This window comes from Quercus lobata, chromosome 12 (assembly GCF_001633185.2).
Source record: "Quercus lobata isolate SW786 chromosome 12, ValleyOak3.0 Primary Assembly, whole genome shotgun sequence".
Taxonomy (NCBI): domain Eukaryota; kingdom Viridiplantae; phylum Streptophyta; class Magnoliopsida; order Fagales; family Fagaceae; genus Quercus; species Quercus lobata.
The window spans coordinates 42,250,593-42,273,258 of record NC_044915.1 but is presented as its reverse complement, the minus strand read 5'-3'; the positions used below and the strand labels follow the sequence as shown (position 1 = coordinate 42,273,258).

Below are 22,666 nucleotides of genomic sequence, written 5' to 3'. Positions count from 1 at the left end.
TCTGAGCAATAAGTATCTTTCTTATATTTGTTTTGTTTTACAGATATAAAAAGTTTTTCTTTTCCTCTTAATGTTGTTAAAGTGAATTGAAAGAAAGTAGAAAATTATGACTACAATTAGTCTCACTGAAAGCATTGTATATTGACATCTAAGACTGCTTTTTTCTTATTGAAAATATTAGATCATAGTTCATCTAAAGTTTTACTGTGGATTTTGCACAAGTGACAGATTAGAAATAATGCAATGCCTCCGCACACTAGTGCCTAATGCCTATGGAAAAGCAGCCCCTAAAGATGTGATGCTAGTTTTGTTTTTTTTAATTCCTTGTTTATATTACATTGCTTTCAAACTATTTTCAATGTTGATGTCATTGGGTACAAATATTTGGAAAACACTTAGGCACTATCGGAGTATAGTGAAATTGAGCTCCATTCTCTCACGTTATTGATGAATCCTACTATATGAATTTAATGAGTAAATTTCACCATAAATGTGAAAAGAGGGAATACCATTCATCGTGCTTTGGGAGTAACTAATTAAGAATTACTCCGGGAATCCCAATGAAGAATACGACCAACTCGGCTCCTCCATTCTTAGTTGCAGAGCAAGAAATCACTCTACTGGAGGTGTTGATGATTAACGTCGATATTGAGGTTGGCAGTGGCAATTTCAACTTGGCTCCTCCACCCATGATCGCCATGGAAGATGATGATGATGATGATGATGATGAAAGTGGTGTTTTTTACTACGAACCAAGAATAAAGCATAGAAGATTAAAATAAATACCATAACTATTAATGGATAATAAAGCAAATACATGACTATAAAAGGATGTTTAAAAATTAAAATACCAACCTAGAATAAAGATATTTATTAATTTTCAAAAGCACTATTATTATTCATTCATGTTCTCTTTATTTTGTGAAAGAGTATTTTTTTCCTCTTGTTATTGTGTACATCTCAGCCGTGTCTTGCATTTTTTTTTTTTTTTTTTTAAATGACACGGTTGTAACACACATGCAGAAGTGTCCCAAGCATGTTAAGTGTCCGACATAGGTACAACATGGATACAACATCCCAAATAAAGTATGCATACTTCTTAAGTTAAGACTTAAGAGTGAATGTTATAAAATCAAAATTTAAGGATGGTTTTAAGTATGTTACATAATAAAATAATATACATTTGAAAAATGAAAAATAAAAAATAAAAAATACAAAGCGAACACAAGATTTGAATTCCCTTTCCCACTTGTTGTAACTTGTAACAATTGAATTATCAAAATTAAATAAGAACATAGTAGGGTAAGGTGCTTGAAATATTTGAAGTACTATAAATCAAATCTTTCAAGGATACAATGACTTGTTTGAAAGATTAAAAGGCGTAAGAGCTGGCCAGGCTCTTCAAAATTTAAATATCAATATAGGGGTTTATGCTTTTATAAATATGATATACCAAACAGTAACTTGGGGCTGATTTTTAATATTTTTTTTTTAGAAATAATTACAATATGTTTCTAACTCCGCAACTCAAATTCTTTCCCCCTAAACCCCTAAGCATTTTGTGCATGGAGAGGTGCCAATTCAGCTACAAAGCCTTTGACCCTAATTTTTAATATTAATTTTGGATAATTGAAGTAAGAATTAATTTTGGGTATCTACTCAGTAATGGAGCAAGATTCATGATGGACACGACCCAAAATCATAAATCATTGATAACAATATCTCTCCTTATCTTTCTCCAAAAAAATATTTTTTTTATTCATCAAGTCTTTCTTATCCTGATCTCACTAAACGAATTGGGTGACCTGACTGTGTGAGCCAGTTCGGTCCAGCCCAAAATGCCAAAACCCTTAATCTGGACCTAAAACATTCGGGCTTCAACTATAGGCCCAGCCCAAAACGCTCAATATATCTCTTTCTCTTAAAACAAAAAACAAAACTAATCGGAGCAATGTCCGTACAGCTAGATAGCACCGGAGAAAACATGGACGAGTCCCTTCGAATCCAAAGATTCGAACAAATTCCTTCGTCGTTAGAGTTCGAGTCTCTGATCCAATCCACAAACGTTCCCGCTGTAAAATTCACACTCACTCTCTCTCTATTTTCTGTTTGTTTCTCTGGAAAATAAAATGTAACTCAGAACTTTCTACTTTTTTCTCTTATTATTCATTTACAGGTGTTTACTGGATGCGTTAAGGACTGGAAAGCTTTTTCCAAGTGGAATCCATCTAATGGCGGCCTTGACTATTTGCAGGTTTTCTTTTCAAACTCTGTAAAAGAAATTCCAGTTTTGCTTTGGTGCTCTTTGATTTTTTGTTGGCCTTTCAGGAGAACTGGAATTGCATTAAGAAATTTGATGCCAAATTGTGTAGTACTATCCCTTGAAATTTGATCAAATACAATAATTGAAATTAGAGTGATGTTAGTGTTACCAATAAATTTTACTTCATTAGTCTTAGAAATTGATGTGCTAACTATTATACACAATACAAAAAATTAACTTAGATATTTATTCATTGTCGCGTTATTTTGTCCAAATATCTTTGCACTAGTGGTGATAGATGAATGAGCTCACAAAATCGATTCAACAGAAAGTACCTTGGGTGTATGTCTTTTGCAAATGATATTGTTATGGTGGATGAAATTAGATGTGGAGTTCATGCCATTTGTAAAAATTGATTGGTAAGTTACATACGCATATGATGGGTCTTAAACCTATGATTTCACTCTTCACCTAGCACTTATTAGGGGAGGAAATGCCAATTGAGCTAGAGCTCATTGGTACTTTATGTAGTGAAATTGTTAGGAGCTTTGGCATTTTCCTTGAAATTATGGCTGAGATATGCTTTTCAGTTCTCAAAATTTGGCTCAAGTTTGTTGTACTTTAAAATTTAAAAGTTGCAATTACGACCCTAAAATATTTAAAAAGGTATTAATTTTTCCCCTTCTTCTTTTTATGGTAAATTTATTCCATGCCACATTAATTTTTTTAATGTGCCATGTCAGCACTTCATCTGCCATGCATGAAATTTTTGTAATGGGATATGTTTCAAATTTTTTCAAGAACTCAATTACGATATGTGACAAAGTGCTGACATGGCATTGAGGAATGAAAATGAAATTTGGAATAAATTCTAAGAATCAAAAGTGTGTTTTAGCCTAAAATTCTTGTTCAAATGTGTGTGTGCATGATGCATGATCTTCTTGACACTGTGACTAATATATTTGATTTTGGCCTTAAAGAATAAGCCTTAATGCACATACGCTTAAATTTTATTTGCATGCTTGAGTAGCATAGCTACAAAGATTGTTCTACCTATTGCTTTTGCAGTTATTAATTTTCTATTTATAAAGTCATTAGATGAATTTTTGATTTCTTTAACTTAATGGAAATTTAGGAACGAGTAGGGTCTGGTATTGTGGAGGCCATGCTCTCAAAATCAGCGCCTGTCTTTTATGGTGACCTTAGAAGTCATGAGAGGGTAATTTTTTTGTATAGTTTTTTAAAACATTATGGAACTTTGAATTGCTCTCTCTCATGGAAGTCAATAAACCCAATTACTTTAATTCCCTTTCTTTTTGTAGGTTCCATTACCATTTTCTACCTTCATTGGTTATTGTAAGCAACGAATGCAAAACAGAGATTTTGGTTGTGCCAATTCTGAATTGGAAAGTCATGGCCTAATTGGGAGTGATGTAGAGCATGCAGAAGATGCTCCTGAACAAATCTATTTAGCACAGGTTCCAACTTCATGGGCTTTTGTATCATTCATAAATTTGTATTTATTTTGATTTGGATGTATCAATTTTCGGTTTTTAGGTTGCACTTTGCCTTTGAGAGGGTTATGGTTTAACAACTTTGAGTATTTTATTATCTAGACACCAATTATGAGTGCTGATCATGAAGAGAAGGTTCAGTTGGAAACTTTGAGGGAAGATATTGAAACGGTAAGTATATTTCTTTTCACTATCTACCATTGTCTAGTCCATTGCTCTCTGCAAAAGTGTTCTTTCACAGATTTTATTTTTCTAATCAAGCTTGGTTACTTCTGCAGCCTGCATTTTTGGAGAGGAAAGCACTAGCATCTATCAACTTGTGGATGAACAATGCTCAAGCTAGATCAAGTACTCACTATGATCCACACCATAACCTTTTGTGTGTAGTTGCTGGCTGCAAACAAGGTGAAGTCATTATTTTGGTTTCCTTTGCAATGGATGGCCCATATGCATGCCAAGAGTGGATGACCTAATTACCTTATCAAATGACAAGGGGGGGTTGGGGTCTTGCAACTTTTAAAACTTTATCAGTTGTTGCAAAACCATGTTAGGCATTTCTTTTTGCAAAGCACAAGTTCACATTGGCTTATATGTATATGAGGACACAATCAATTAAGTGGAAGTAACATTTATATATACCTTATGAATCATTATATCCACAAAATGTTGACTACTGATTTGTTTCACCGAGATGGTTGGCATTTCATGGCTAGTTTTCAGGGGATGTCATCATGAGCTGAGATACTGAGATTTTGGTCTATCAATAACATTGGTGTATAATGCGCACCCAACACCTTCAGCCTTGAATATTAAATAACTCAACATAAGTCTTTTTTTGTTGGTGGGGAGGGGGGGTTTGCATAAAATAGTTTTCTTTTGTATGGGCACTCAACATAAGAGCTTCCATGCTATGCAGTTGTCTTATGGCCTCCTTCTGCTACTCCAGTGTTATACCCATTGCCAATATATGGTGAGGCCTCAAACCATAGGTATGCTACTTTCAATACTGGCAACAGGAAATTAATTATTTGCTTCTTCTCTACCCATAAGATTTTTGAAATGCTGATACTTCTAATATTTGCTCAATGACATAAATAATTTTCAGATTTCAATTTTTGTGTGGCCTGCATTTAAAAAAAAAATCTTTTGTGCATTTGGCAGTTCTGTTGCTTTAGAAAACCCTGATTTTTCAACTTATCCAAGAGCAAAATGCGCAATCGAGCACTCGCAGAAGGTTGTTCTTCATGCAGGTGATGCACTTTTCATTCCTGAAGGCTGGTAAGGTCTAATTCTGTCTATTTATACCAATGTTGCATTTGTTAGATCCCTTTACAATTATATATATTGTTGACCATTTTCTAGTTTTATGATATGTCCCTCTCTTCAAGTTTAGTAGTGTATGGTCTCACCATCTCTCTATCCCCTCTTTATTGTGATCTGCTTCTTTTTGGTGATGATTACTTTGTCTACTTATGATTACATTCTTATCATACTAAGCTTAGCCTTCAACTCCAACTTATTAGCTGTGTGCTAGTTATTTTCTTTGCTTCTTGTCTAGACTCATGTTTGATCTCTGAAATGGAACTAGAGACAATATGGTTATTCATTTTCTGTGAAAATTCTAATGTGCAATATATGCATGGTTGTTGAAAACTAAAAATTTGATTTTGACTAGGATACCTGTTAATGCATCCTTGGGCAGTACTGCATAACAAAATCTGATTCATGCTTAACTTCTTTACTTCAGTCAGTTGTGCATATTCTCCTGTCATTCCATTTTATTGTGGGCTACTCCATCTGTTAAAATGCATGACTTTGTTTTCTTTACCTTAACCTTGCAAATTTATGATCCTCAATCATTCCACATGTGATGGTGCACTCTCAACTATCGCTGTCAGTGGTTTTCATTGCACATGATAGAATTTTTTCCTTGACAGTACCTATCTCTGTGCCTGTAGTTCCCTCTGCTATCATTATTCATGTGGCATTCTTAAATCACTCACAATAATTTTTATTACCATTTTACTAGTAATATAACAACAACAATAACTAAAGCTTAGCTGGTTGTTATCTGGATGGATGGCAGTGTTTGTGACATTATTAGCGTAGTTGACTTATTTCTTTCTATTATTATTATTATTTTTAAGTAAAGAGTGTCATATCATTACAGTGTTTACTCATTATTTAATAATTTCTCTTTGTGGACTTAACCTTCTTCTATATGTATCTTCAGGTTAGGTGATTATTTTTTTCTGTTTGTTACAGGTTCCACCAAGTAGACAGTGATGATTTGACCATTGCTATTAACTTTTGGTGGCGATCCAACATGATGTCTTCCATGGAAGAGCACATGGATGCATATTATTTGCGCAGAATATTGAAAAGGTACTTGTAGTATAGATTCTTTAAATATGTTGGTTAAGCCAGCTAGTGTGAAAAGCTAACATTAGTTCTGTGTCAATTTCATGTGTCATTCACTCATCGAATCAACATTTTATATAAAAGATTGACAGATAAAGAAATGGTATGTATCTCTCTTACATATGTCATTTGATGCCAAATAATGTTGGCAAACAGCCAGTTTTATGGGGTGGGGGGTGGGGAGTGACAGAAACAATCCTTTTTATATTTATGATTTCCACTTTAGAATGTATTTTCTATTGTTTGAGTTGTCTTTTTCATTCTTACTTCCATGGGTATGGAAAGTATTTTGGGAAAGATACTCATTGAAATGTCCTAGAGCTTCAGAATTACCAGCAGTCATGAAATTAAAGATGATTTCATATGTCTGCATAATTTTTCTAAAACTTTTACTGAAATCTTCTTTTTCTTTTCCCCTATTATTTTTGGCCTTTAATGCTTAATTTCTATAACATTTTTTTCTTAGCCTGCAGAAGTTTAGGATCTCAGGTCTCTTACAAATTTTTCTACAAATTTGTAAAAGTTGATTATGGAACTAATTTAATATGAATTTCAGACAGACTCATAGCTAGTTAAATGTGATATACTGATGAAATCTTTGATTTCATTCATCTGTTTCAGTCTTAATTCTGTGGTGGAGTCATATTTAAGACCTTCATTTATTTTTTTTATTTTTTTAAATATATAATAAGAAGTTTATTAGTGAGTGTTGTTATATTTGGTGATGTACAATTAGGGCAGGACCAAGTGCTACATAAGACCTCTTCTACTATAATGGGGGACATGAAGAGGCATATATGTGAGCTGCCTAGTAATGGAAAAGCAGGTCATTTTCTTATAAGCCCGTGAAATCTCTGTCATATATCAGGATTATTTGTTCTATTTTTTTTATTATTATTTTTATATATCAGAGTAAAAAGAAGGAAATTCACTGCTCATTTCCAAGCCAGTGGCTATATACTTTTTCTTACATCATAATTTGATATTTGATAACCAGATCATCGTGGCAATGATTTGGATCAGGCTTGTGAGGAAGCAGATTCAAAAGAAAAAGAAGTGCAGCAGAAGAATCTGTTGCAGGACCTGGAACCCATTGCTCTCCAGGTGCTTCATGAAATCGTTTCTCTGGTTCATGACTATATTAACATTTCTGATCACAGTCAACTACTGCAATCGACTTTGATAGATGATTCTGCTGCTAGAGTGAAAGGTGAATGCAAGAAATTTGTGCCAGCTAATTTATTTCACTTGGAAGATGATCCAGTTGCTAAAATTCTTTGGAGCCTTCAACCAAGTACCCTGCAACATGTATTTTTAGCTATGGCGGTGAGTTTGTATGCTCCAATGAAGCTTACACTTCAAAAAGGTTACTGAGTTTTGTGTTAATACTTGTTTGGTACATAAAGGGTATGGTAAATAATTTTATTCAATACATATTATGAGATGGTAAAGTCTTGTTTAATCTAAATGGCACCTTTTATGTAAGTTGTTGCTTAACTGATATTAAAAGAAGGAATGTGGTGAGTGTGATCTCTTTTCCCTTTAATATTCTACGTGGCAAACAAAGTGTTGACTGAAGTGATAAGAAAGTAAAAGGACTTACGAGATTTGAAGGGTCTCCAATTACTAATATCTTCATACTTTATTCTTATTCATTTTTGGAAATAATTTGAAATTCTTTAAATTTTATTTTATGTACCTATCCATTTTCTATTAGCTAATGAATAATTATGAGCTCCAACCCCATTGCCTCACATTGATTAGTACTTGCATGATCAAACTTTAGAAGGAATTTTTACCACCTTGCCAAAGGTGGTCTTGTCACAGGAATATCTTCCTTTGTTTTCTTTTCACGTGGTAAAAGAAGCCCCACTTGTTGGGGGGAATGTGGCTTAGGTGTCATGTCTTGTACTTCGTCTTCGTTTCCAATTGTTTTGTATATCCTAATTAGCCCGTTGTATGTTCGGCCATTTGAGGATTATTTATTGATTAAATTTTAGTTATCTTATCTTCAAGCATGTAAAACTAATTACCCTTTTTTCTTTCAGTACAATTTCCCAAGAACTTTGGAGGCTTTGATCCTTCATTTGCTTTCACCAGTGGGGGCAGAAGTCCTTACACGGAAATTTGATGAGATGGATCAACAGATCACTGAGGAAGATAGGTACTTGCTAATTTCACAATCATTCTTTACATAAGTTTTGTGAAAGAATAATGCATTTACTTTATGGTTTTTAATTTTGTCATTCATCACTATGTGTCAGGAACAAGTTCTACCAGGTTTTCTATGGTGCATTTGATGATCAATTTAGTGCAATGGATGCAATTCTGAATGGAAAAGAGTCATTTGCACTCCAGGTAATGCTGTGCTCTTGTCAAATGTGTTTTTTTTGGAACTCAATGTTTGTCATATCTTCTAGTATCATCTACTCATCTGCAAAATGTATATGTACTGGATAGGTTGTCTTTGGATGTACGCAACATCCATTTTTGCTGTGTTGGGTGGGGGTTGAGTGAAGAAATAGGATATAGTGTGGCTCATCTTCACCAATGAGCTCTAGTTCATATGTCACTCCCTCCCTTGTAACTGCAAGGTGGTAGAAGGGATTGAGGATTCAAGACCCACCCAGTGCATGTGTAATTACTAGTCGAAAAAGAAAGAAAAAATAATGTGGCTCTTCTTCCATGTCAAGACTATAAATAATCTCTTTGATTTGATCAATAAAATTTTACTTATCTATCAAAAAAATAATAATCTCTTCAGTTTGAATAGTGTGTTTTAAAAAGAAAAAACTAGCAGATCAGCCATCATTACGAATTGCTATGATATGCCTTTTAGAGTTGCATGAAACAATGAAAAAACGGTCTTCAATGTTGATCATATTCATTCATTGGATTTCATTCCCCTGATTTGCCTGTTTTGCAAGGAATAGTTACTGAGCAAGATCTCACCTGAACTTCTCTTTGGAAAATTTTATAATTAAATTTAATTTACAGAGATGCCATGGAATGCTTTTGTGGATTAGGATCCTTCCATTTGATAATGTTGTCATTGTGGTTTTTCATTGTTTTAAAATATGAAATGCCCTTGCACCATGAACATCATACTATGTTTCTTACAGTAGCTTGTCCCAACAAATGACAAAGCTGTATCGTGGTGGGAATCTGGTGGTAGTCAGGGTTCACTTGCATTAGCCAGTGCACAGAATAAATGAAGGTTAAAATGTTTATAGTTTTGGTGGCTGGTTTCCCTGGAACAGAGGCCCCTTACTTTATTGAGGTCATCTAGTCATGAAAAGTACTGGCTAATGCTTGTCTATCATTAGTTCCATGAATAGAGGCAAAAAAAAAGAGTTCATTGTATGGTATCCTGTGAAGAATTCAATATCAATTTTTTTTAATCAGAATTTTGCCTGGTGGATTTGGTTGATTCTGTCATGGCATTTAATATTTTATCTGTAAAATTTTGGAATATATACATTTCCGCATTAACTTACTCTTGTACAGCCAGTACTCCTTGTAGTTTTGTGATCAATTAAACTTCGACAGCATTGTCTTTTTCCCCAAAATAAGTCTCAATCTATCACCGTGTCCTTTCTTCATTTTTTTCTCTTTTACATTTTCTCAATTACCATATCATCATCTTCGTAGACATGCTTGTATATTGGCTTACCTGCAAACATATAACTATAATTCTAGTTCCATATGTTGAGCAGTGTGCACCAATACAGAAGTTGCAAATTGCCTAGAATGTCATTCAACTTTACCCTTGAATAGGTTAACTTTTATCCAAAAATTTGAAACCTAACTGCAGTGCATTCTTGGTAAATTTTCGTTTTTGTTGTTTTATGTTGCAGGCATTCAATAATGTTTTGAATAAATACGTGGGAGTAAACTTGGACGGACCTAAACCGGGGTTTTAATGACACTTTGGAACAACTGGTCCCTGCAGTATCTCTAGAGAGAAAAGTACACATTCATGTTCACAGCAGAAACTTTTTCCCCAGTTGGTGCTTTCATGTCAGCCATCCACAATTTTGTATATTAGGAATAATTACTTTGAACAGTTTTGTTGTGTATATCACTATCACTATTTCATGCAACAGTTCTATGCAATGCCCCTTTCACAGATAATGAGACTCATGGATGTAGGTCCCATTCATAAGAGGACCATTACATATACATGTTACCATAATTTCTTGTGTATCTCAGCTTTGTACATGCTGGCTGATCTGTGTTATTTGACTTGCAATGCAACTCTGAATTGTTTCCTTATTTAAGATCTAACATGGTCCATTAATTAAGACTGTACAGCGAAATTGTATACTTGGTGAACAGGCTTCTAATTATTTTAGTTAGGTCTGTGACATTTCTTTTTCTTCTTTACATTTAGTGTTCATTATAAACTTCTACTGAATGTGTCAATGAATTTAATGATAAGGTCAATGTCAAAGTATGAAAGTAACTTGATCTGACATATCCACGTGTAGATTATCAAAAAAGACAGATCCTCGTGTAAGTGCAAGTTGCATAAAATCATTAAGAAAATGGTATATATAATATATTAATGCCTTTTAAGTCTAACCAAAATTCACTTATTTTATTTTTTTTTTTTGAGAAAAAAATTCACTTATTTTTATTGCTGTATAGTTTATACAAAAATCTATAGTTACCGAAAATCCCAACGTTTGCAATACGCTCCAATTGACCCGAGGTCTGAGATTTGCCGCAAACAATGGGCTTGCGGAGATTTTGATTAGAAACAATGGGTGCCCTTTCACATCACCATGGGCCTCGACCACGATTATCTGCCTCATGGTTATCACATTTGATTGTCTATTAGTCATAATAAGTCTCTAAACATAACATTTTTTATAACGGCTGACATGATTTATTATGATTGATTCATAAAAAAGGTATTGTCAGTGTTGGACCTATGTAAAAATTATGCTACTTCGATCACAACAAATTAAGGCAATAATAGGTGAAAAAAAAAGTTGTGAAAATAATATTGTATCCCTATCAGTTGCTGTAATTACAATTATACAAAGTTGCCAAGATGTGAATAATATGAATGATAATGAATATTCAGACTAACTAACTAAACTAAAAAATCTACCAAAAAAAAAAAAAAAAAAACTAAACTAAACAAAAACGTTATCAATAATGACTTTGTAAAAATGTCCTTAAAACTTTCCTTATTTGTTATTAATTATAGGGTAATGGTAATTCTGATGAAGTTTGTGGAGAAGACAGGATGCTGTATGGGGATTTCTGCAGAAGAGAAAAAGAGAGAAAAAGCATGAAAAAGAAAGGTTTGGTAATTATTAAGATTGGAAGCAAGAGAGAGGTAAAAGCAGGGTTTGATGAGATGAGATTCCTTGATGATGGAAGATGACATGTGCAAGAGTGCTTGAGAGAGAGGAGGAAAGGGGAAGAGAATAGAAGACTAGAAGAGAAGCTTTTGGTTTTGTCTGGTTGTGGAGCAGTGAGAGAGAGAGAGAGAGAGATAAAAAGAGGCAGTCTTTTTTAATAGGCAAATGGCATGTATTGTACCTAAACCCTGCCACTCAAATATACTTTCTAAAAGCTTGGATATACCATAACACCCAACCTTCCTTTCATTAATCCCAAGGTCCTTTCTCTACCTCTCTCTCTCTCTCTCTCTCTCTTTTGGTGAATATACTTGGTTGTAGTGGCAAGGAACTTTGCCTCTTACTTTATTTGGCTAAGAATGTCGAGAATAGTACTTGTCACCTTTAAATCTTGTAAAAAAAAAAATCTTGCGTTTGCTTATTAAGCATGTTACTCTGCTCTTTAACATGTAACACTAATTATTTGAGGAATGACTATTTGTTTGTTGATCACCATACCCTCTAAATTAATTGAACCTCTAAATGGGACCCCTAAGTTTAATTATTGAGGCCTAAACCTCATAAGATATCGTTGACAATGTATTTAAATCCGTATAATTGGTTGTAAAATCATTAAGATTCAAGTTTTATAATCTTTAGAGCGTGGTTTTCCTAAACTTTCTCACCAATTGAAGGGTTTAAGATTTGATCATAGGTAGGCCATGTGAACTAAGCATGAAGAAACACTTGGAATATGTGATGGTTTTTGCTAATTAAGCTGCCAACCAAAGGCTGCGAAATGGGGACGTGCACAGAAATTGATAAAGGGTCATCAAGGAAAGAAGAAGACTGATCAGAACTGTAATTCAAAGTTCTATCGAGCATCTTTTCGTGACCGTTGACATTTTTCTTCTCTATTATTTTCTCTTCTTTTCCTTTCTTTTCCTTTTCTTTTTTTCCTTTTTTTTAGTACCACTTATATGTGCCGGACCACCATCACACCCAAATAGACATATAGTATCAACTTAGTTTGCCTTTTCACTCACGCTTACAGTAGGTTTTACACCCTTCCTACCTTCTCTTTAGAAAAGGCTACACTTCTTCGGAATTATCAAAAGAAAGTAATGGGGAAAAGAATTTCTCGGAATTTGATTATACTTTTAAATCTTTTTGGTAGGTTATTATTATTTAAAGATTCAATGGTATTTGACGTGAGAAGAAAAAAGAAAGTTGCACGAAATTTCCCAATTGCAATTTCTTCTAGTTATCCAATTCAAATTGGAAATGAAGGACTTCATCTATTAAATTCCAACATGGTTCATGTAAACAAACAAAAATTTATGATGACTCCTTCAAAAACATTTTTTTTGACTCATTTTCTACCCCTCTTGTTTGGTCTGTTCAGGTTTCATGTCAATATATATCTTTGAAACTTTTTTTTTATTTTTATTTTTTTGGGTGATTCTTTTCTGGCAACTCTACTGGACCCATGTAAACAACTTGCATTTTTATTTATTTATGTGTTCTAGAGGATGGTCATTATTTTCTAATCATGCAATCATATACTAAATTTGTGACTTACTAAAACATGGTTGCTTTTAGGGGAATTTTTTGACCATATATATATATATATATATATATATATGCCTAGTTGAGAAACCGAAATTGCTCTCATTTGTATCCCTTTTTTGACCTTTTCTGACTCAAAGCCTACTTAATTAATTCTTAATCAATTCTAGTACTTTCCATCCCTTTTTTCTTTGGTTTTACCAAAAGCTTCTGTTCTTCTACCTAGAGAGACCAATTAATGGGAGAGTTTAAACCTATTATTTACCGTCTATGTAGTTTCAAACTTTGCCCTAAGAACTGAAAAAGTCTATACTTTCGAATTGAATACAATAGGAGAGTTAACTGGAATTGACTAAATGGGCATTATATTATATGATCTTTTGGACGTAACATTTAGAAAAATCTTAGAGCCATACAGTGAGAAAGATAAAGATATAATAAAAAAATACAGTGGATTTTTCATGCTTATTATAATTAACTTTCATATCACCGGCACCTCGAATTTTCTTATGGTTTATCTGACTGGATTGCTTGAAGGTCCAATAATCAAATGCACTAATGTCAGCAAGGTTGGTCAGGTTTGGGTTGGTTGAAGGGCATATTCGTAAAATCGATGGAATATGAAGTGTGGGCCCATGCTTACCTCATCTCGTACTTGGTCATCAGTCTCATTGGTCTTTGCTTGTAGTATTTTCTTCGCCTACAAATAGTCCAACACATATTAATTATAGTTTTCTTAATCATGCAGAAGTACCATTCTTCTTGGTAATTTTCTTGGAAATTGTGGGTGTAATCGTAATTCTGTTGCATGCAAGTTTCTCGTTTTATTATACGTGTATGGCTAACATCACGTGGAAAATGCTACATACATCGGATTCTTTCTCACTTTCTTAATTTTCCATCATTAAATCCAATGAATAGAGAAAAAAAATCAAGCTTAAAAAATTAGTACGAAGAGGAATAGGAAACTGCTAATAAGTTAATTATACCACCTACTTAGAAGAAGAGGATTCAAATTTAAATCCTTCTTCGTAAGAGTTCCGAACAATATTATTAAATAATATTAAGCTATAAGACTTTGATTAATCAGTTAAGTTTTAAAAATATTATTGCAGTTTTTGTTTCAGTTTGCAAAAGGAAGTGTGCCATGTAAAGATACTCACTAGAGTCTAGACACTAGAGGCATGCTAAGACAGTGGAGTGGCTTTAACAAGCATGTACAACAACGTCCTTTTTCAAAGGAAAAGAGGATTGAGAACATCTTAATTAATTGCACACAAAAATTTATGCTCAAACTGCACCTTCTTTACACTGAATAGGATCAATGCAAAATCCTCAATAGCATTGTAATATGTGTTTCCATGAACTATCACCAATTAGCCCTTGATCGACTTTTTTCTCGTCTCGTGCATTGCTTATCCTTCTAATGAATCGAAGTTTTAACTCCATATATATTGTGACAACTGACAGGACTTGGAATAGATGCGTAGCATTAGAGTGAATTCCATCAAAGGGAACAATGCATGACACCTTTCTTCAACTTCAAATTGATGGGAAATTGGGTTCAATCTACTATCATTCAGATTAATTGGCAATATTGTCCTAGGCCCTATTACATTGTTAATTAAGGCTTATAAGTATATATACTGGGTAAGTTAGCTATTCGATTTTGCAGTTGAGCCTTAAAAAGCTATACATATCATGATAACAGTAAACATTGGGCGGTGGCCACCCTAATACCTCTAGCTAGGTATATTCTTTAAATGACTTTGGCATATGTATGAACAAGGCACTAAAACCTCATCGATGAGGAACAGGAAAAAAAAAAGAGAGAGAGGTAGGGTTTCAACTTTTTCTTAGAAGGAGAGAGAGTTGTAGGACATATATATTTTTTTTTTTTTCACAACATCATTTCAAATCATTTTTATGAACGCCATTTATGACATTTCACCTTAACAATTCTGAAAAAAGAAATGTGGAAAATTTGTAGCTCCATATACCTGTTGTGTTTCAAATGAAAACGATAAAATCTAACCTATAAAATAAGAAGACAAGGCATTGTTTTAACTCAAGCTTCCCCCCGATTTGTTCTATAGCTATTAGATAATCTCTTTTTCTTCTGAATTACTAGAATGCCACCCTCATCTACCATTAATCATTGCATCAGAGAGGAGGTGAAAAAAGGATAACAAGAAAAGAAGAAAAAGACATGGGAGCTAGTGAGAAAAAAATGAAAGGAAAAATACAGGCCAAATAAAACTTCCAACATGAAGGGAAATTTCCCCATGAGAGAAAAGCTTACTTCCATTTAAAACTAAAATAAACACATTATAGACAAAAGGTAATTAAACTGGTAACATAACTCGATCTTTATAATAAAAAAAGAAAAATGTAAACAACAAAGCATTTAGTAAATGAAAACCCAAAAGGAAACAAAAACAAAGGAGTTATATAATTGTTCATCAAAAAAAAGTAGCCATATAATAATCAAATGAAAAGCATAGAACTTGGACATATGCTTGATAGACTTCCTCTAGCTAGAAGTAGAAGTAGAAGTAGAAGTAGAAGGATACTTCTGTCATTTCACAGAAGAGCCTAGTAATTTGTGTGAAATTACTCTTATAGCCTTTCCCTTTCAATGTTTTTACCTCTCTAACAGTCCCTCCACGTTTCCGAGGAAGGGTCAGCCAATCCAAAACCTTGGGACTTCATGTTCAACATCGACGTGTGGTCACGCTCATTATAATGTTGTTGTTGTTGTTGTTGTTGGTGTGGGAACCCTACGCCATCCGTGTACGATAGCATATTTTTCACGTTAATGCTAACGTTAACGTGTCCATGTCCATGTCCATGTCCAGTACTTGTTGTATTTGTAGCTGTAGTAACATTGCCATTGCCAGCAATATCTGTGAGACCCAGAAAATCCCTGGTCAAACGGTCAGTCTTGTGCCACGTGGCGAGGTTTCGTGACGTGAACTGATCAGCGATATTGTACTGATCGTTGGAAGAGGAAGGTATCATGTGACTCACTACTGGGTCCATTTGAATTTGATGATGATGATGATGATGGTGACTCGGTGTTCCGAACTCAGCTGAAGATATCATGTGACCCACTGACTGACCCTGTTGGGCTGCATTGGCTGTTGAGGCTAAACCAACGGTTGCAGCCTTTTGGAGAAGTGCAGTGGCTGAGAGGTGCGCTGATGTGGCAGGGTTTGAGAGGGTTTGGAAGGGTGAGTTTATCAAAGCCTTGTGGTGGTGGTGGTTGTGGTTGTGGTTGTGGTTGTGGAAGTAAGTTTGTGGGATGTGGAAATGGTGAGGTTCAAGTTGTTCTTCAGGCTTGATTTGATGAAGTAGTAGTGGGTTTTGTGAGGGATTATTATTATTATTATTACTATTAGTATTAATACTATTAGGGTTAGGGTTTTGTTGGGGTAGTGGTGGGTCCCAGGGATGGAGGGACATGTGGGTTTGTGGTGGGTTTGTGAACTGTTGTTGGGTTTGAAAGGGAAAAAAAGTTTGGATTATTGATGGGTTTGTGCTGCCTGTGGCCAATTGGTTTGCTGATAGTCTTGCACTCTCTTCCGCCAATGCATCACAGAATGCTCTATGGGTTATGAAGCTGTCTTTCCTGTCAATTTTACATGAAAATTAGAGAGAGAAAAAAAAAATATTCAAAAAAAGAAGAAAATAATTATGTTTGTGAATGCTAGTTAGTGTGTAGGATTATTATTATTATTTTTTTGCTGAAAAATTTATTTGCTGAAAATTAATGTATATACAATTGTAGAGAGAGAGATTTTAAAAAACTATATATACATAAATAAATTAGTAAATTAATGGAAAAAAAGCTAATCCAAATGGACTAGTACTACTAGGTACTAACAGATTGGAAAAAAAAAAAATTGACATGTTTCACTTTGTCTTATAAATTCCTTTTGGTACTTTCAATGTGGGGTTACCAAATGTGGGGTGAAGATGGTTGTGAATCTCTATCGTGCAAATGTTTTGTGCTTTTCACGTGAAAGAGTTTAGCAATGCCAAATGAGTGTCAAATATATCCACGGTTTTTGGTTTCCAGATAATTTTAGGTGTGATCATCAAGCACAATTTGAGAATTAAGGGAATTTTTTTTTTTTGGCAAGTAATTTGTTTTGTTGAATTTAAGAATGGCACCATGCATTTAAGATTGATGATGCAAATATGTCTTTTCCTTAGTTTATCTTGTGGATAAAACTTAAAAGAGAGAAAAGACGGTGAGAGGCTAAGAACTCATGCATGCGGATTGCATTGAGACACAAAGGTCAAAAAAGCTACAGAGCATAAAAGAGAGATTATCTTTGAGGTCAAAATTAAAGTTGAGAGAGAGAGAGAGAGAGCAATTGGTTGATGTTTGTACATGCAAAAAGGGCATTGACAATGTCAAGGAATTGGAGAAATTACAATGGCAGAAGTCTTTTGAAACTAGATAGAGCACATGCATGAACGAAGATATGGAATTGTTGAAAGTAGAGCATAGGCATGAAACAATGATATGCAATTGAAGCCCGACGTATCTATTGATAATGAAGAAGAAAGAAAAGCAAATCACTATATCAGATATTTTTGCAGATTTATCAGTTTTCACAATGATGAAATTGTTCAGAGATTCATTGTTCAGCTAGTAATTAATTGCATGCTTCATAAAATAAAATAAAAATGTCACGGATTTTCCAGCCATGAAACACCAAAAGCAATTAACATATTCTTTAACTTTTATCTAGACAAGAGCAGATCCACTCATTCTTTTTGAGACTGCAGTCACTCCATTACAAAGTACCAAGAGGATATACACAGGAAAAAGAGGCAAAAGTAAACCCTTGAAGGAAATCAATAATTTGAGCATTTTAAATTAATATATATTTTTTTTGAGGATGTCATGAAATATCATGTTTATCAAGTATAAGGACGAACAAAATGGTCTCAAAATACAAATCCCTAGGCCACAGAAAAAAAAAAAAAAAAAAATAAAAGAATAAAAGAACTCATGCATATATGTCCAGTCTAAGCATAAGAGAAAAGATTAAGTTTGCTATTGAATCACAGACAAAACAGTATATAAAACAAAATTTTACATTGATTGTTCCTATTCAGTTATCTTTTTTGTTGTTTATATATGAACTTAGCTATATGGTTCAGATTTCAGAGATATTGCTATCAGTTTCACTTTAAATGTCACCAGCAACAGACACTCGTCTTAATAGTCTCCACTTTCATGCAAGCTGCCACTGCATCTAAGCTCCAGATATAATTCATGCAGAGGGCTTACCACTCTTGTGTAAGAACAACCACAAAACAAAACCCACTCAAAAACAAAAACAAAGACCATCCTAAAGACTTCCCTCTCTAAACAAAAGACCAATTTTTATATGAATCATATTTCTAGTCCAAAGTGATGAATGATAGCTAAGAAAACACCAAAACTAGGGAAAGTTTGGAGCTTTGAGACGCGCGCGCGCACATATATATATATATATGTGTGTGTGTGTGTGTGTGTGTTTGTTTATAAAGACCAAAACAAAAGAAGTGTAAGAAAATTGATTATAAAAAGAAGAACCTGGAGAAGAGGGTTCCACAGTCACATCTATATTCTCTTGTCCCACAGGTTTTAGAGTGAGCCTTCCAATCTGATTGAACTGCATAGATCTTTGAGCATTTCTCACACTTCCACTTCTTCTCTCCGTGTTTCCTACAATAGTGTTTCTTAATTCCTGTAAGATCACCAAGAGCCCTTGAAGGATGGTGGTGAACGCATGAAGGCTCAGGACAAACATAGGCTCTTTTTCTTATCTCTTTGCTGTTTCTTTGCTTTAGCTTCCAAGGAAGGTTATGGCCTCTCCTGTGAAGTTGAAGGTTTTGATCCCTTTGAAACCCCTTGTTGCAGATCTCACATACAAATCTGTTGGTGGCTAGTAAGGTCTTTGGGGATAATGCAATCACTTCAGCATCTGGGTCTGAAACACCATCATATATACATAGAAACAAATTTTTTTTTTGAGAAGAACATAAAAACAAAGACAAGACAAATCTGACAAAATTTTGAAGAGATTGACCCAAAACATAATCTTACCTGGGTTTCCAGGTAGGCTTCTCTTTTTCTTGATCTTCTGTGTTTGTGGTGGAGAAATAGTTGAAACCATTGGATTTAAGCCACCAAAGTCTTGAACTCTAGTACCAGAAGAAACACTGGCTTCTTCAGACAAAGAAGTTGAATTGGACATAGCTGCAGGAAACATTGCTTTTGACTGGAAACTCCCTCAGAGAAAAACAAGAAAACCCCAAATATCTGATCTCTTTGTATTAAATTCTTCTCCCAGTTTATAACTTTCTTCAAGTACCCACCTTTGCACCTTTGAACAAACTAAGAAGGGCAGTTCAGAAATAGAGAATCCCAGCTTTGGACACAACTAATAAGCTGCAGAGCTGGCCTTGTTGAAGAACAGGTGGCAGTGACATAGACACAGAAAGGCATCATTCATTGGTTTTGCAAAAGCAAAATTAATCTCGTGAAGAGATGATGATGGTGATGATGATGATAGGTTATTCTCCAAGTCACTATCTTAGGCCATGGATTGCTTGTCTGAGCAACTCTGCAGAACCAATTCAGATATATCTCTCTCTAGTCTCTCTCTCTCTAAAACACATCAAGAGCTTTCACCATGCAGTCCAACATGGAAAGAGCAGACAATAAGATGGGTTTTCCTCAAAACTTCTTCACAACCCAATAACTCTTACCTTTTCTGTACATATGTGTACAGAGAGAGAGAGAGAGAGATAAACAGAAAAAATCAGTAGCAGGGTGTTGTAGATGATAGTGTGTACAGAGGGTGATGATTACAATGGCAGACAAAGGAAGGAGGGGTGGCAAATTGTAAATGAAAAAATTGAAAATAAAAAATTTAAAAGAAACCAAGATGGGAAAAGGCTAGAAAGCCAAAAAAAAAAAGCTTGGAATACTGCAAAGACTAGAGAAGAATCCAAACCCACTTGATGCAGCAAATTTTTTCTCTTTATTTTTTTTTTAAATTTTTTTCTTTTCCTTTGAGTTGAGACTGATGTTGGCACTTTCTGTCTTTTCTTTTGTTCCTGTAATAAAACACCCAAATCCTAAAAGGCCCTTGATTTGAATGGAATGATTTTAAAAGGAGGGATTGCTTACCAGAAGGCTAAGGAGATTGAGAAGCTTAAAAAGCATGGGAGGTGGTAAAGGCAAAGTGTTAGAGATAGGGCTTCTCAACCTTTTATATAACCCCACACTAACATGATTGATTCATTGATTGACTCTCAGCTACACACTGTGCTTAAACTATAAAATTTTTATGAGCTTATTGATATATTTTCAAACTAGCCACCTGTGTATCTTCACCTCCAAATTCCCTTAAGAAATGAATTTGACCAATTAGAATGTCATTTTTTAGCCTTTCCTAGAAAAAAAAAAAAATAGAGATAAGAATGCCTTTTAATCAAGCTTCTCAAATCTCGTAAAAGTGGAAATTTTGTGCAATAAATACAATTTAAAAAAAAAAATACCATTACCTTCTTCTACCTTCTTCTTCTTATTATTGTTATTAGTATTATTATTTTTGAAAAATGATTTTTTTTTTCTAAATTATCATTTGAATCTCTATAAATTTTAATTATTCTTTGAAATTATTTCACAAAGTTTCCTTGAAATTATTATTTTGTTCAAGGGATCATGATCAAATTCTTGCTTTCCATTATTTCATTGAGGATTTTCCTCCCCTTTCTGTCTCTCTTTTGTTATTGTTCTCTTACATCCTTGTGTATAGTGAAAGTGCTCAAGGAAACCCCACCAAGGGGAGAATTTGGAAGGTCACTTCTTTTCTTTTCTCTCTTTCTATACTTTCTTTATTCCAAACCCAAATCTAAAGCCATGGAGTCAGAACACAATTTGCCCATTTTATCCCTTCACTTACCAAAATTAACTAGAAGTTACACAATGTTGATGTCTAGAATGGTCTTTTTTAGAATATAAGGGATTCCCTATCTTTTTAGCAGTATATATTAATAGGCTCTATCGCAAATGTCTCCATAAAAATATTCTATTAAAATTATTTGGAAAGTTTGAAACCCGAATATGAGTATTAGAATTAAGAAATGGGTTATTTCCCTATAGCCCTAAAATCAGCCAACTTCTCTAAAAATATTTACGTTTCCAATAATATTATGTAAAATATTATCTTGAATGGACAACTACATCTGCTTTAAATATTTATATGAGACTAGCTACCAGAAAATTCCCTATCTTTAAAAAGCCATATGCCTGGCCTAAACATGGATAAACTAATCAAGCAAGTCCATAAGTTTTAGGGGTGTAGGAAAAAGGACTCATCTGCATATAGACCTTCTGGTACAAATACATTGCAGTCTAATGCCACTCTTATAAATCTTTTTGGAATCCAATGTGGGTACTTTTGATCTAAATCTTTTGAATATGCAGGCAGAGCTTTTTGAGTGAGATTCATGTTTCTTTTCTTTTGGGATAAGATGAGATTTATGCTTCATTATTGATTCACCTTTAAAGAAAAGAATGCAAGGTATATTGTCTCAAATTAACAAAACCCTCACGACCACAGAAAGATGGAAGTATTGTTTAGTGATCTGTATTGCAGTTAATTAGCGCTACAAGAGCCCCAAGATAATTAGTTTAAAAAAAAAAATTGAAATAACCCAGTATTACATATGAGAAATGACCAGTACATACAGTTAAGTATATATATAATACACACAACTACATTTTATAAAGGAATTTGTTACTTTAAACGTACTATGTGTATACTAAAGTGGGCGTAATAGACACTACTCATTATATATATTGCACTGTTATTGTACCAAGCCTTTTGCACCATATAGCATATGATGTGGTTTCTCACTCTTAATTGTTTATGAAAGACCAATGTTCAATGTAGTAAATTTCTAAACTTCACCTGGAATGATAATTTTAGTTGGAGTAAGAATTTAGTTGGACAAGGTAACCCATATTAATTATAGTTGGTCATTTGGCTAACTTGGAGTTGCTTATTCTTCTTATTCATATATGTTAAGAATTTCAATTCATGTTGAACATATGGTAGAGAGAGAGAGAGAGAGAGAGAGAGAGAGAGAGTAATAAGGTGTTGCTAAATGTCAAAGATAATTGATAACTAGTCAGAGAATATTGAGAGAGTTTTCGACTTACTAGAGAGGTGAAGAATTCAAGCCCCACCCTTTGTCATGTTAGGATAACCATTAGTATTTTTACCTTTTTATATAGAATTTAGGAAAGACCAATGTAAGGATGCAATCCTTTTCCATATTCATAAACAGCCAACCCTTGCAAAGACAAGAATCAATTCCAAGTGTTTGGTACAATCACCAATAAGATTTACCAAGGCTCAGCACCTTTTATAGCGTTGGTAGTTGGTGTTAAGAGATAAGACAAAAAAAAAAAAGGAAAAAAAAAAAAAGAAAAAGAAAAAGAAAGAAGAAGTGAGATTGCTCTTCTT

At 34.0% G+C, this 22,666-nt stretch overlaps 2 protein-coding genes across 3 annotated transcripts; one reads left to right on the top strand and one right to left on the bottom strand.

The window, feature by feature from the left end:
* The first annotated feature begins 1,941 nt into the window (after positions 1 to 1,941).
* LOC115971742 (jmjC domain-containing protein C-like) lies at positions 1,942 to 10,498 on the top strand. Of its 2 annotated transcripts, XM_031091768.1 has the most exons (15): positions 1,942 to 2,074; positions 2,177 to 2,254; positions 3,399 to 3,482; positions 3,586 to 3,741; positions 3,880 to 3,948; positions 4,056 to 4,182; positions 4,694 to 4,766; positions 4,939 to 5,055; positions 6,043 to 6,162; positions 6,283 to 6,301; positions 6,940 to 7,024; positions 7,196 to 7,524; positions 8,247 to 8,362; positions 8,463 to 8,556; positions 10,056 to 10,498. In XM_031091768.1, the coding sequence occupies exons 1-15, from the start codon at positions 1,952 to 1,954 to the stop codon at positions 10,119 to 10,121; spliced, it is 1,656 nt and encodes a 551-aa protein (XP_030947628.1). In that variant the 5' UTR covers positions 1,942 to 1,951; the 3' UTR covers positions 10,122 to 10,498. The 2 variants fall into 2 exon arrangements, with proteins under 2 accessions (XP_030947628.1, XP_030947629.1); XM_031091769.1 differs by lacking the exon at positions 3,399 to 3,482 and having other exon boundaries at positions 1,953 to 2,074.
* A 5,054-nt stretch (positions 10,499 to 15,552) lies between these two features.
* Positions 15,553 to 20,461, bottom strand: LOC115971508 (zinc finger protein GAI-ASSOCIATED FACTOR 1-like). The gene is made up of 3 exons (XM_031091472.1): positions 19,231 to 20,461; positions 18,718 to 19,114; positions 15,553 to 16,752 (listed from the first exon to the last, which is right to left on the bottom strand). Exons 1-3 carry the CDS (start codon positions 19,394 to 19,396, stop codon positions 15,774 to 15,776), a joined length of 1,542 nt encoding a protein of 513 aa, XP_030947332.1. The 5' UTR covers positions 19,397 to 20,461; the 3' UTR covers positions 15,553 to 15,773.
* Positions 20,462 to 22,666: the final 2,205 nt, after the last annotated feature.